Source organism: Pristis pectinata, chromosome 6, assembly GCF_009764475.1.
Source record: "Pristis pectinata isolate sPriPec2 chromosome 6, sPriPec2.1.pri, whole genome shotgun sequence".
NCBI lineage: Eukaryota > Metazoa > Chordata > Chondrichthyes > Rhinopristiformes > Pristidae > Pristis > Pristis pectinata.
The window spans coordinates 23008860-23024086 of record NC_067410.1 but is presented as its reverse complement, the minus strand read 5'-3'; the positions used below and the strand labels follow the sequence as shown (position 1 = coordinate 23024086).

Here is a 15227-nt window from a genome sequence, read left to right as displayed (position 1 = left end):
TTAGAACTTTTACTAGTGTAAATGCAGGATGACTTTACTCATGCACAGTAAGTGCCATGGACTTGGATCCTACAGAACTGCTATAGAATTTGGTGAGTGGAAAAATTCACTATGACGTGGGAGAGGTGTTATTTTGCTATTTGTATTTAAAAAGAGGCGTTGCCCAAGCAAGCAGGACACAGAGCCGAGAGCAGGGATAAAGGTCTGGTTTAAAATAAAAATGGAACAGTGAGCTTCACAAAAAGAGGTGTAACACCACTTGAAGCCAAGGTGACTTTTTCTTGTTTTATAACTCTTGTTATTTCTATTAAATGAGTTCAAACTAATCATGGCTTGCCATGGAGCCTCAGATTCATAGATGAAAACTGCAGGATGCTTCCTATGTCCTACACAATCATGGATACGTGAAATGTCAGCAGCTGGAGGAGCTTGAACTCTGAGCTTTGGAGCTTGAGAAATATTTAATGTCACCACAGCCCATTCTTGAGGCTGAGTGTCTTGTCAAATGACTTTAGGAGGATGGCCACTTTGCAGCTTGAGTATTGGCAGAGAAGGATTGTATGACTAAGGCAGAGAGAGAACAGGGAGGATCAGACCCTTTGTGGTGTACTGTTCTACGTTCTATAAGTTTGCAAGGCCCCTGAGAGCATCTTGCTCTTCAATCTTTCATTCTGAATGTTGATGGGGAGAGGGTGTGCACTTAGAGCATGGATCAGTACGTGGAGGAGTGATTGCTTGAGGTTCCGGGGTTTAGATATCTCAAAAGAGATGGGAAGGAAGGTAGAAGAGGTGAGGGGGGGGGGGGGTGAGGAGTTGGCTTTGCTAATTAGGGATAGTATCACAGCTGTAGGAAGGGAGGACATCACAGAGGGATCATCTATTGAGTTAGTGTGGGTGGAAGTCAGAAACAGGAAGGGAGCAATCACTTCATTGGAAGTATTCTATAGGCCCCCAAATAGCCACCAGGACACTGAGGAGCAGATTTTAGAAAGGTGCAAAAATAACAGGGTTGTTAGGGTGACTTCAACTTTCCCAATATTTATTGGTATCTCCTTAGTACAAAAGGTTTACATGGGGCAGAATTTGTTAGGTGTGTACAGGAAGGATTACTGACACAGTATGCAGACAGGCCAACTAGAGGAGAGGTCATGCTGGATCTGGTACTAGGCACGAACCTGGTCAGGTGACAGACCTCTTGGTGGGAGAGCATTTTGGGGATAGTGACCACAATTCCCTGACCTTTAGCATAGCCGTGGACAAGGACAGGAGCAGACGTTATGGGAAAGTATTTAATTGAGGGAGAGCAAATTACTATGGTATTAGGCATGAACTTGGGAGCGTGAATTGGAAGGAGATGTTCTCTGGTAAATGCGCTACAGAAATATGGAGATTGTTTAGAGACCACTTGCCTGGGGTTCTAGATAGGTTTGTCCCACTGAGACAAGGAAAGGATGGTAGAGTGAAGGAACCATGGTTAACAAGAGAGATGGAAGGTTTAGTCAAGAGGAAGAAGGAAGCTAATTTAAGGTTGAGGAAGCAAAAATCAGTCAGGGTTCTTGAGAGTTATATGGTAGCCAGGAAGGAGCTTAAGATGGGATTTAGGAGAGCTAGATGGGGACGTGAGAAGGCCTTGGCAAGTAGGGTTAAGGAAAACCCTAAGGCGTCCTACACATGTGAAGAACAAGAGGATGACTAGGGTGAGGGTAGGACCACTCAGGGATGGGGTAGAGAAATGTGTCTGGAGGCGAAGGAGGTAGGAGAGGTCCTAAATGAATACTTTGCTTCAGATTTCACCGAGGAGAGGGACTGAGATGAAGGGGAGGTTAGCGTAGAACAGGCAAATGTGTTGGAGCATGCTGAGGTTAAGAAAGAAGCAGTATTGGAGCTACTAAAAAGCATTAGGATAGATAAGTCCCCGGGGTCAGATAGGATATACCCCAGGGTATTATGGGAAGTGAGGGAAGAGATTGCTGGAGTGTTAACAATGACCTTTGAGTCCTCCCTGACCACAGGAGTGGTACCAGAGGGTGGCAAATCTAGTTCCATTATTCAATAAAGGTAAAAGGGATAATCCTGGGAATTATAGACCAGTTAGTCATGCGTCAGTGGTGGGCAAACTGTTGGAGAGGATATGTAGGGACAAGGTATATGAGCATTTGGAGATGCATAATCTTATAAGGGATAGTCAACATGGCTTTGTGAAGGGCAGGTCTTGCCTCACGAGCCTAATAGAGTTTTTCGAGGAAGTGACAAGACAGATTGATGAAGGTAGAGTGGTGGATGTGGTATATATGGATTTTAGCAAGGCATTTGACAAGATTCTCCATGGTAGTCTCATCCAGAAGGTCCTGAGTTATGGGATCCATGGAAAATTGGCTGAATGGATTTGGAATTGGCTTGCCCACAGAAGGCAGAGCATGGTTGTTGAAGGGGAGGTCAGTGACTGGTGGTGTTCCGTGAGGATCTGTTCTGAGACCCCTCCTCTTTGTGATTTTTATAAATGACTCTGATAAAGAAATGGAAGGGTGGGTTGGTAAGTTTGAAGATGACATGAAAGTTGATGGTGTAGTAGATAGTGCAGAAGGTTATCATAGGTTACAACAGCATATTGACAGGATGCAGAGTTGGCAGAGAAGTGGCAGATGGCATTCAATCCAGAGAAGTGTGAAGTAATATACTTTGAAAGATCTAACTTGAAGGCAGAGTACATGGTTATTGACAGGATTCTTAGCAGTGTGGAGGACCAGAGAGATCTTGGGGTTCTAATACATATATCCCTCAAAGTTGCCACACAAATTGATAGGGTGGTTAAGAAGGTGTATGGTGTGCTGGCCTTCATTAGCCAGGGGAGAGCAGAGAGGTAATGTTGCAGCTCTATAAGAGCATCTGGAATATTGTGTTCAGTTCTGGTCGCCACGCTATTGGAAGGATGTGGAAAGGGTGCAGAGGAGATTTACAAGAATGCTGCCTGGATTGGAGAGCACGTCTTATGAGGAGAAGCTGAGCAAGTTAGGGCTTGGAGAGACATGGTGAGAGGAGACTTGATAGAGGTATATAAGATTATGAGAGGCATAGACAGTGGACAGCCAGCATCGTTTCCCCAGGTCAGTAATGGCCAATACTAGAGGTCACCCATTTAAGGCGCATGGAAGAAAGTTCAGGGGGGATGTCAGAGGTAGGTCTTTTCACACAGAGAGTAGTGGGCACCGGGAATGCACTGCCAGGGAAGGTGGTAGGGGCTGATACGATAGGGTCATTTAAGAGACTCTTAGATAAGCACATGGATGAAATAAAAATAGAGGGTTATGGGAGGTGAAGTAGAGAGTGGGGATAGATAAAATGTGGATAAGGTTTATATGGGTCAGCACACATTGTGGGCCAAAGGGCCCATACTGTGCTAGACTTCTTTGTTCTGGAGAGGGAGGATGAAGAGCCAGGTCTATGTAGATACCAACATGGCTGCAAAAGGTGATGAAATCCTGCAGGCAAATTTTAAGGAGTTGAGAGATTTGAGAAGCAGGACCTGTAAAGGTGGTAATATTTGGGTTACACCTGGTGCCATACACCAGAGTGTACAGAAATTGGATAATGTGATTGAATGTGCAGCTGGAGAAGTGCAGCAGAAGAGAGTTTAAACTAAATGGGGCATTGTAGTTGGTTCTGTGGAAGGTGGAAGCTGCCCAAAGCACATGGGCGTGACAGGTGTATTTTTTTCATCTCAAACAGAGCATCGGTGAGCAGGCTATTTGAGCGTAAGTGCAGTATGATAATGCTATCGACAACCCATTATTTTGCTGGTAACTGATTGGGTTGTAATTGGCTTGATTCAATTTGTCCTGCTTTTTGTGAACAGGACCTACCTGGGCAACTTCCCACAGTCTGGGTAGACGCAAGTGTTGAGCAACTTGGGGTAGAATTGCAGCTATTTCTGGAGAGTAGGTTATCAGAACAAAATCTGGAATGTTGTTAGGTGCCAAGCCTATGCTGTATCCGCTGCTTGTGGCCATTTCTTGATGTCACATGGAGTGAATCAAATTGGGTGAAGAATGGCTTTTGCTTTGGTGAGGATCTTGGAAGTAAGCCTGGAGCTGGAAAGTTAAACTTCTTCAAAGATTCCCATTGCTTTAAGGGATTCAGAATAAGCATGCTCCCACAAACTAACGATGGGACTGCTAAATCTAGAGGCGTTTGATGGTGAGATACATAGATTGTAATATGAGGCAAAAGGGGAAGTTTATCAGATACCAAGAGGTCAATAACACAAAAATCCTTGCCACGTGCAAGGTGCAGGAGTGAAAGTGAAAAGATAGTGAGTTGATGGCATGAAAAGATAGCAAGTATGATCTGAAGTTGTTCTGCCAAGTAACCTATACATGGAGCCGGTGTATATGGGCAAAGTTTTTAATGAATGTTTTACAGCTGTCTTCACAAAAGAGGGAGAAGATGCAAACTTTGTAGGTAAAGAAGAACAGTGTGAAATATTGGATGGAATAAACATGGAGGAATTATTAAGGCATTGTGGATATTTGGAGAAATTATTAGGCCTGGGTGAAATATAGCCCAGATTGTTTGAAAAAGTAAGGGAGGAAGTTGCAGAGGCTCTGTGAGTGAATCTTCAATCCTTGCTTAGAACTGAAGTGGTGCCTAAGTGTTGGAGGACTGTTAGTTAAAAAGGCAGGAAGGGAAAAACTTAAGTAATTACAGGCTAGTTTACTTAATGTCTGGGTTGTGCAAATTATTGGAATCCATTCTGAGGTACCTGTTACTCAAGACTAGTCAGTATGGGTTTGTTATGAGAAGGTCATCTGATTAACTTGAATTTTTTGAGTATGTTTCAGTAATTGATAGGCTGTGCTGGTGGATTTCCACATTGTTCAGTATTTGGTCCATGCATTTTGCAGTATGTATTAATATTTTAAACTTAAATTTAGGGGGCACAATGAAGTAGATTACAGATGATGCTGAAACCATCCATACGTTTTACATTTTGCATATTTTGTATGTGTACTTGAAGAGGCCCAACCTGTAGGGCTACAGACCAAGTGTTGGAAGGTGGGATTAAGCTTTGTAACTCTTTTTAAACTGGCACAGATATATGGGCTGAATGGCTGCCTTTTGTATCTTAATTTTTTTTCCCCCTAATATGTGAAATGTGTTCTGCAGCTTCTGTACAATTGTGTGGCTTTGTATAGCACTTGTATAAGCAGGTTACCTCAGGGTGGTGTTTTGTGCAATGCTTTGCAGTATTGTTCTGACCTGTGAAAGCAATTGTATCAGAAGCTACAATTCACATTTGCGGTATATTCAAATATGTAAATTACAACCATTTTACTTTACATACAATGCATTCAAAGTAACAGGGGCTTTCATCCCAGTAGCATGAAATAACAGCAAAACTAATATTTATGAAAATTTTTGATTTTCTGTGCTAATTAGATTTTTAGTTTAAGAATATTCAGATAATGGACTCGCATTCTTCTGCAACAAAATATTTTACCGTTCATTATGCATTTTGTTCAGCACATTAGTATTCCAGACTTCAATATAGTATTTTTGTGATAAACCAAATTCTAACTTGCAACCATGATTAAATAAGATTCCAACAGATTATGGTATAAATTAAATGTTGGTTTTCCATCTTTATTTGGCTATCAGTTCTCATGTGCTCTTTTACAGGTTGTTCTAACACCGACCACCTCTTCAGTTGGCCCGTCTATGCTTTTGTCTCCCAGTATGTTCAAACAGTCAACAGGAATGATTTCAGAAGCTGAAAATAAATATGCTTCTGCTTCTCCTTTAACATTAGCTTCAGAGGCCCGATCATCACCATTACCAACTGTTCTCAGTAAGACACAGCTTCAAGAAACATTAACTCATCTAATAAAGGTAATTTTATTTGCATATAAAGAGTTTTATCTTAACCAGTTATATATGCATGCTCAGAAGGAAAATTACTTGTTCCTCTGCTTCACTTGGGGATCTTTGATATCAGTATGTTTCAGCAGAAAGTGATGACATTCTCTTCAGAGTCAAGCAGCAGACCTCCAAAGGCAGCCAATGTGATCTTTGTCCTATACCCCTCCATGTTTGCTTTGCCTGTTAACATCTTTGTGGAATAACCTGTTGCATTTGATACCTGAAATTATGTATATTCTATGTCACGTATTTCTGATTCTATTCTCCTGGATCTTGTGCAGCTTAAGAATGTGTAATTTTCTTGAGTCTGTTGTACAGATTTTAAATGTCACTTCTGAGATAACTTTTTGTATGATGTCCTGCTTTTACATGTGTACATTGAACAATGACTAGAGAACTGAGAAAGCCTAAAGTAGACTTGTCAATCCTGAGATAGTGGACACCAAGTCATTGTAAAAAAAAATAGAAAATCTGACTTCTGACACCACACCAGTACCACGTCAGTTGCCAGATTATATCGGCTCTCTAAAATCTGTCCCACCTTTTTCATGGTATGGGACTTGGACTGACCTTGATTATCAAAATAAATATCTTTACAGTGCATTTGGGCTTGTGATAGCTTAAAAAGTCTAAATAGGTATGTTCAGTGTTTGTAACAGTGGCACTCCAGCAATTATTTCCATCACCCATAACTATTCAGCAGAGGCTGAGGCATTAGACATTTTATTGTTCAAAATACGCTGGTGGGGGTGGGAGACAGAAAGTGACTGTCAGTCAAGAAGCAGCAGCTGGAATTGTGCAGACAAATTGAGGTAGGTTGTTAGAAAATGGCAGTTTCTGAATCATGTGTTAGTGACTAGGGGGCAATCAGATAAATGAGATTATTGACAATACATTTCAAGTTCATTCAGGGTGTTGGGATGGAGATTAGAGGGTTAAAACTGAAAATGGTGAGGTGTGAGTGCCCCAAGGATCTAGACTAAGTATGGAACGTAAATGTTCCAGTTTATTTTTTCTAAGATGGAGTTGTCTGAGGAATCCCCAGTGACATTCACTCCCAGATTAATGTGCTCCAATTTCCCCCTTTGTGCACCAAAAAGATCATTATTCAGGGGTGGCATGGTAGCGTAGTGGTTAGCGCAACGCTATTACGGCGCCAGCGATTGGGGTTTGATTCCCGTCACTGTCTGTAAGGAGTTTGTACATTCTCCCGTGTCTGCGTGGACTTCCTCCAGGTGCTCCAGTTTCCTCCCACATTCCAAAGACGTACGGGTAGGTTAACTTGGGTTTAAAATGGGCGGTGTGGATTCATTGGGCCGGAAGGGCCTGTTACCACGCTGTAAATAAAATTTAGAAAAAAATTAGAATTTTAGAAATATTTTCTTTCCCCATGCTTGACTGATAAAGAAATCCTGTCAGGCTTGGAGATTTCCAAGTCAAATTCCAGAGTGACATGAAACAACCCAGAAATGGTTTTTACCACATTTGTGTGCGGATAATTGATTTTTCGATCACATAACACTGATAAAATGAAATCCACAATCTCATTTCTAGGCCAGTATCTCCATTTAATATTACACCTCAAGTCTTAAGGAAAAGAGTTGTTCTGTTAAATGAGTTTTTCCCTGATACATGGGGTAATAACTAGGAGAGTGGAAATCAGCATAAATGGATATAAATTACTTGTGTATTCTTAGCTGACTAAAATTTTAATAGTTTTTAGTGCCAAGACATTCAGCTATTAAAAGAAAAGGAGACAGGATGGGATAGCAAACCTGGAGAAAAGAAATGATCACAGATGTGAGACATACTGTATCAGTAAGACATGATTGAACCATAGAACAAAGAACACATTTTTGGAAGTGGACTATAGAACTCTAATCCCTTCAAGAGAGGTAGAAGAAATTTATAGACTAATTTTAGGGCAATAATAGTAGGGGCTTTCAATTGGCCTAATAATATTACCAGTATTACCAGTGATAGAGTCAGTGTAGAGAGTATTCCTTTAATTATTTTTGCCTGTTTGTGGCAAGCCTAAAAGGGGGGTGGGGTGGGCAGCAGGAAGATCAGTTTTGGATTCAGTTTGAGATTTTGGGGAAATGGGTGTATCAGTGAGAGAGCATTATCGTAGAAATGATCATAATACAGTTAGATTCAACATAGTCTATTAATAATGATAAAATAGTGAAATTTCTATATTAAAAGAAAACAAAGTTTACTAGTGCTTTTGCAAAAGCTAACTTTAAACTGCTATTCGAAGGTAAACTGTAGCACAGCTGTGGTGAAACATTCAAGGAGGAGATAGAGGTGAAAGGTGTTGTTGAATTTGTACTAATATTAGAGGTGCATGACTGATAACCGGTATACACTGCAAAGACAAAGTACAAGCACTTAAAGCATGCACAGTATACCACCCATCAAGAAACAAGGTCATCAGTCTTGGTCAGTTCTCCTTTCTGAATGTTAATAATAGGTTCTCACTATCATCCCAGATTCTCATATTTTCCAGAATTTGGTAAGAGGTTAAATCCTCTTTCCAAGATCCATTTCCCTCCTGTTCCTTCTGTTCTCCTCCAGTGAGATAGTATCTCATTGATATTCAAGTGCAGGTCCAAACCATTTTGTCCACCCATATCTCATTGCAGCTGGTCTACGGTATCACCTTTATTTTCTACTGCCAATTGTGTAACATCCTAGTTATTGTTACTGAGCCATTTGGGTACAGAGCAGCATGGAATTGATTGCTCCTGAGTTTTCCTATTTGGGTCTCATTATCAAGTCTCACCATGTTTTCATTGTCTTAACCTTAGCCTCTTGTCTCATTACCATATTAACTAGCTCTTTTGCCTGCTGTTGAGGCTTTGGATGTCAAGGAAGGTGTTTCAGGGTGGACCTGTGGTTTCTTATCTCAATACAGCCAGAGGGCCACTGTTTTGATGTTTTCAATTTATTAGACATTCAAGGCCTGGGTCCCAGCAAAATCGGGTGACTCTCGAATGAAAATAAGAAGAATGACAGAATGTTTCATTGCAGCATTATTTCTTTATCTCATGCAAGTTTAGTTTGTCTGTAGTTATGTCTGTTTCACAATTTAATGGCTTCTCAAAACAGTTCCTGATTAATAATTTTGTGGTCAATCAATATCCAGAAACTTGCTTTTTTTCAATAAGTCATTATCAATCTTATTAGCATTCTCAGAGAACTTCTCGGGCAATTAACCAACATTGTATGTGTCAACCTCCAAATGTTTGTGTAAACTGAAACCATTACCCACTCTTCTATTCCGGGGTGGTTGTTTATAACCCTTTGACTACCACAAAGGTAAAGATCCCACAAAAAAAAAGAAGCTTATGCAAGACACAGTTTAATACAATAAAGCCTACAAGGGTATAGAAAATGCAGGGGTGAACTTAAAAGGGAAAGTAGCTAAGAGTCCCAGGGTAAAAATATTAGCAAGAAAATCCAAAGATGTTTTCCTGGTACATAATAGTAAGAGGATAAGGAAAGCAAAAGCTGAATGTTTTAGGGACCAAATGGGTAATGCAAGTGTGGAGCTGGAGGATGTGGGTAAAGTTCTTAATGAATACTTTGCAACTGTCTTCAAAAAACAGGGATGATATCTATGTTATAGTTGAGGACAAGATGCAGATTGAAAAGGGACAGTAAACTTGGATTTGTTGAGAAAAAGCCATGCTGCCTAATAGGTTGAATTTTTTTTTTGAAGATAAATAGGTTGATGAGGACAGTGCTTTTAATGTAATCTGTGATGATTTTAGAAAGGCTGCAGACAAAATCCCATATACAGGCTGGTTAAAGAAGTAAAAACCCATGGGATTGGAGGGAAAGTGGCAAATGGATGAGTGACATGAAGCAAAAAAAGGATGTTTTTGAACTGGAATGCACCAATGGTGTTCCAAAGGGATCAGCATTTGGTCCTTTGCTTTTTGTAATGATTTCAACTTGTAGTTTGCACATGATTCAAAAAGTGGCCATGTATTTGACATATAATGGGGAAAGATTTGGATTACATATAATGACATATAATGGTAGAAAGTTTCATAAATTGGACAGAAAATTAGAAAATGGAATTTAATCCAATGAAGTGAGGTGATGCATTTGTTGTGATACTACAAGGCAAAGGAATGCGCAATAAATCAGACATTATTGAGTGATGTGGAGAAACAAAAGGAACTTGGATTTTATGAGTAAATTCTTAAAAGTGGCAGGACAGGTAAGTACGGTTGCTTCAAAACCACGCAATTGGGATGTCAGGTTTATTGTCATGTGCACATGTACAGTGAGGTACCGGTACAATGGAAAAACTTGCAGCAGCATGTGAGGCATGTAGGTACAGACAACAGGATATAAATTATACATGAATTATGCAAGCCAGTGAAGAGAGAGGAAAAAAGACTGTACAAAAACATGAGTGCAAAAAAACAAAGACACAATCGTAGACAAGTCCATGGTAATGCAAGAGGTAGTCTGTAGTGTTCTATTGCTGAGGTAGGATTAGGGTTTGCAGGTCAGTTCAAGAACCTGATGGTTGTAGGAAAGTAGTTGTTCCTGAACCTGGTGGTGTGGGACTTTGGGCTTCTGTACCTCCTGCCCGATGGTAGCAGTGAGAAGAGGGCATGACCTGGATGGTGGGGATCCTTGATGATAAAGCCACCACCTTGAGGCTGTGCTTCCTATAGATATTGGCAATGGTGGGGAGGACCAGGCTGTGTCCAGAACTCTCTACGGACTCCTGCGTTCCTGTGCATTGGAATTGCCGTACCAAGCCGTGATACAACCAGTCAGGATATTTTCTCCCATTAGGCGGGCCATAGAATATAAGAACAGGAGGCCTCTGCTAGAACTGTATACATTGTAAATTAGATGACATTTTAAGTATTGCATGCACTTCTGGTCACAATATTGCAGGAAAGATAAAGCTACACTGAAGAGAATAAATCTGTACACTAGGATGTTCCCAGGATTGGAAAATTGTACCCACGAGAAAAGATTTGATAAGCAAGATTTCTTTATCAGAAGGGACTGAGAAAAGTCAGTTGATCGTATCACATTTTGAGGAACCCAAAGAGTGGGAGGGATCTAATTCCTTTAGGAGAGGAATTAAAAACCAGAGGACTCTGGTTTAAAGTAATGGCACAGGTATTAGTGGGGAGATGAGGTATGATTTTTGGGGATGGGAGGGGTCTGGAAGTTGCTATCTGAAAGGGTTCTGAAGGCAGAAGCCTTCATCAGTGGTGGCAATGTAGTGTAGTGGTTAGCCAAATGCTATTACAGTGCCAGCAACCTGGGTTCAATTCTGCCACTGTCTAAGGGGTTTGTGCATTCTCCCTGTGTCTGCATGGGTTTACTTTGGGTGGTCCGGTTTCCTCCCACATTCCAAAGACGTACAGGTTAGGAGCTGTGGGCATGCTATGTTGGTGCTGGAAGAGTGGCGACACTTGCGGGCTGCCCCAAGCACATTCTCAGTAACGCAAAAAGACGTGTTTCACTGTGTGTTTCAATATATATGTGACTAATAACTATCGTATCTTGTCATCACATTTTTAACAACAAGTGTATGAAGAATGTACTCTGATCTAAATGAGCACCTGTTGTACTGGAAATTTTCTATGATCCTATGAGAATGAATGTTGGCATAAGCCAGCTGTCAAAGTCAGTTTGGGAACAGGTTTCCTCACTGTGCTGTCTGAGGCCTTATAACCATGCTGAACCCTGAGATGCAGATGGTTAGCATCCAGCCCAGGTAAGGACAGATATAACAGATCTTTGCTCAAGATTGTGGATTTTAATTGACATTCAGAGACATTAAAAAAAACTCTTAAAATTTGATTAAATAATTAAAAAATCTAAAAAGAGGAGAAGTTAAATGACGTTGAGGTGAAACAGGTTAAATGTAAAGCAACTTATCTTTCTCTTTTACTTCCTAAATATTTACCGTGGAGTCCCCATTGTTATCTATATGGTCTCAGATCACCCCCCAATAAAGCATGATGTTTGGGAATCCCGAGCATGGCACTGCTGGACTTCGTGTCAAAGCCCAGACTTAGTGCAGTAGTCAGCACAATCTGACCACTGCCCACAATCCTACTCCCGCTCTGATCTATCTGTTTGTGGCCTCCTGGCACAAGGTCCAATATAAGCTTAAGGACCAACACCTCACCTTTTGTCTGGACGTGTTGCAGTCTTCTGGGCTCTATATTGAATTATACAACTATGGGTAATTCTCTCTGACTCACTCCATCTGTGATAGGTCCCCATTTTTCTCTCCCCATTAGCATAGCCTACAACCCCAAAGTTTGAAGCTTTTACATTCCATTGTCTGTGTTCTCACTCTCTAATTTCTCCCATTAATGCATTGACCAGATGATCTTGTTTATAGCTTACTCCCAGGGTAACCCTGGCCTCAACCTAACAGATATTCCCTTTGTCCCGTCCATCCCAGTAACTTGCAACTAACTTCTGATGAAAGATCTTTGACCTGATATTTGAATTGTTTCTCTTGCCTGACTTGCTGAGTTTCCGTCATGTGCAGTTTATTTTGATGTTCATAATTCTGGTAACTTGCCTACTTTAAGTTCAACCAAATCTATACTATCAATTTTTAATGTATCTAATGTCTCTCCTCTTATTACTTTGTATGCACTGTCTTCTCTGGTGAAGACAGATGCAAAGTACTCATTTCGTACCTTAATGGTGCCCTCAGCATCCATGTGCAGGTTCCCATATTTGTCCTCATTAGATTCCACTCCTCCATGCACCAGCTCTTTAATTATGTCAGTAAAATGCTTTTAGATTCTCACTTAAGTTGGCAGTTAGAACATTGATCAGCACAGCAAGGGACAGGTCATTCGGCCCACTATGTTGTGCCAATTTTGATGCCAGTTTATATTGCATGTCCTCTTGTGTATCATTCATCCATATCCCTCCATTCCCTTCATATTCATGTATCTATCTAAAAGCCTCTTAAATCCACCAAACTGCCTGCTTCCACTACTACCCCAGGCACCTACCACTCTGTGTTTATTTTAAAAGAAAAATCTTGCCCCTCCACTGCCTTTAAATTCCTCCCCCCACCCAACCTTAAAAGCATGTCCTCTGGTATTTGACATTTCTACAGTCTACTCTAACTATGCCTCTCATAATTTTAAAAACCTCTATCGGGTCTCCCCTCAGCTCCAACACTCTAGGGAGAACAACCCAAGTCTGTCCAACCTTGTAGCTTATACCCTCTAATCCAGGCAGCATCCTGGTGAACCTCTTCTGCACCCTTTCCACAGTCTCCACATCCTTCCTATAATGGGGCGACTAGAACTACACACAATACTCCAAGAGTGGTCTGACTAAAGTTTTATACAACTGCAGCATGACTTCCTTATCTTATACTCAACACTTGCCCAGATTAAATTCCATCTGCCACTACTCTGCTCATATCTGTAACTGATCTATATCCTGCTATTTTTTTTTGATAGTCCTAAACACTGTCCACAACTCTGCCAATCTTGGTGTCATCCACAAACTTGCAAATCCACCTGTCTACATTTTCATCCAAATCATTGATATATATCACAAACAACAGAGCTCCCAGCACCAATCCTTGTGAAACACCACTGTTCGCAGAACACCACTGTTCACGGACCTCCAGCCAGAATATCAGCCTTCCACCCCTACTCTCTGTCTTCTATGGGCAAGCTAGTTCCAAATCCAAACTTGCAATTCACCCTTGATCCCATGCATTTTTATCTTCTGGATCAACCTACCATGAGGGACCTGATCAAATGCCTGACTAAAGTTCATGTAGATACTGTCCACTGCCTTACCCTCATCAGGCTCCTTTGTCACTTCAGAAATCTCAATCAAGTTTGTATGGCATAACCTGCCCCGCACAAAGCCGTGCTGACTCTAAGCAGGCCATTCCTTTCCAAATGTGCATAAATCCTATCCCTTGGTATCCTCTCCAGTAGCTTCCCTACCACTGATGTGAGGATCACTAGCCTATAATTATCTGGATTATCCCTATTTCCCTCCTTGAACAAAATCACAACATTTGCTGCTCTCCAGTCCTCTGGGACCTCGCCTGTAGCTAGTGAGGACACAAAGATCTTTGTCAAAGCCCCAGCAATCTGCTCACTTGCTTCTTTCAATATTCTGGGACATATGCCATCAGGCCCTGGGGACATCCACTTTAACGCTTTTCAGAAGACCCAGCACTATCAATCTGAAAATGTCCCAGCACATTAGCATGCCCCACGCTGCTTTCACTATCCTCCAAATCCTTCTCAGTAAATACCGACACAAAGTACTCATTTGGTACCTCAGCCACTTGCTCTGACTCCAAGCACAAACTCCCTCCTTCATCCTTGAGTAGACCTACCCTCTCCTTAGTTATCCTCTTTCTTAATATAAGTATAAAATGCCTTGGGATTCTCCTTGATCCTGCTCACCAAAGAAATTTCATGGTCCCTTTTGGCCTTCCTAATCACCTGCTTGAGCATTTTCCTGCTATCTTTATATTCTACAAGGGCTCAGTCTGTGAGTTTTAGCTTCCTAAACCTTGTGTATGCCTCCTTTTTCTTCCTGACTAAATTTAGGACCTCTCAGGTCATCGAAGGTTCCTTTACCTTATCATCCTGGTCCTTGCTCCTTACTGGAACATGCCGATCCTGAATTCTGCTCAGCTGGTCTTTAAACAACTTCCACGTGTCAGATATGGACTTGTCTGACAGCAGCTGCTCCCAATCAATGCCTCTTAGCTCCTATCTTATTCTGTCGTAATTTGCACACCCCCAATTTAGTACCCTACCACAAGATCTGATTTTATCCTTGCTCATAACTATCTTAAAACATGAGTTGTGGTCACTATTCCCAAAATGTTCACCCACTATCAGGTCTGTCACCTGGCCTGGTTAATTTCCCAAAACTAGTATGTTCTCTCCTCTAGTTGAACTCTCCACATTCTGTTTCAAGAACCCCTCTTGGATGCACTGAAAAAATTCCACCCCATCTAAGCTCTGAACTTCCAATCAATACTGGGGAAGTTAAAGTCTCCCACTATGACGAATCTGTTGTTTCTGCAGTCTTTCCATAATTGTCTACATATCTGTTCCTCAACCTCTCAGTGGCTTTTGGGGGGGCCTATTAGTATGATCCAATCAGCATAATTGCACCTTTCTTATTTCTGAGCTCTACCCAAATTGCCTCTGGATGAACCCTCCAATACGTCCTCCCTGAATACTGCTGTGACATTATTCCTAATCGATAGTGCAACCCCTCCACCTCTTTTACCCACCTCTCTA

The 15227-nt window shown here is 41.3% G+C and overlaps 1 protein-coding gene across 3 annotated transcripts in view; it reads left to right on the top strand.

Moving 5' to 3' along the window:
* Nucleotides 1-15227, top strand: part of dcp1a (decapping mRNA 1A) — a 64509-nt gene that overhangs the window by 41668 nt on the left and 7614 nt on the right. For all 3 annotated transcript variants that reach the window (XM_052018836.1, XM_052018839.1, XM_052018838.1), the window contains exon 9: nt 5677-5886. In XM_052018836.1, coding sequence (XP_051874796.1) covers nt 5677-5886 — 210 coding nt within the window. The remainder of the gene's footprint in view (nt 1-5676; nt 5887-15227) is intronic.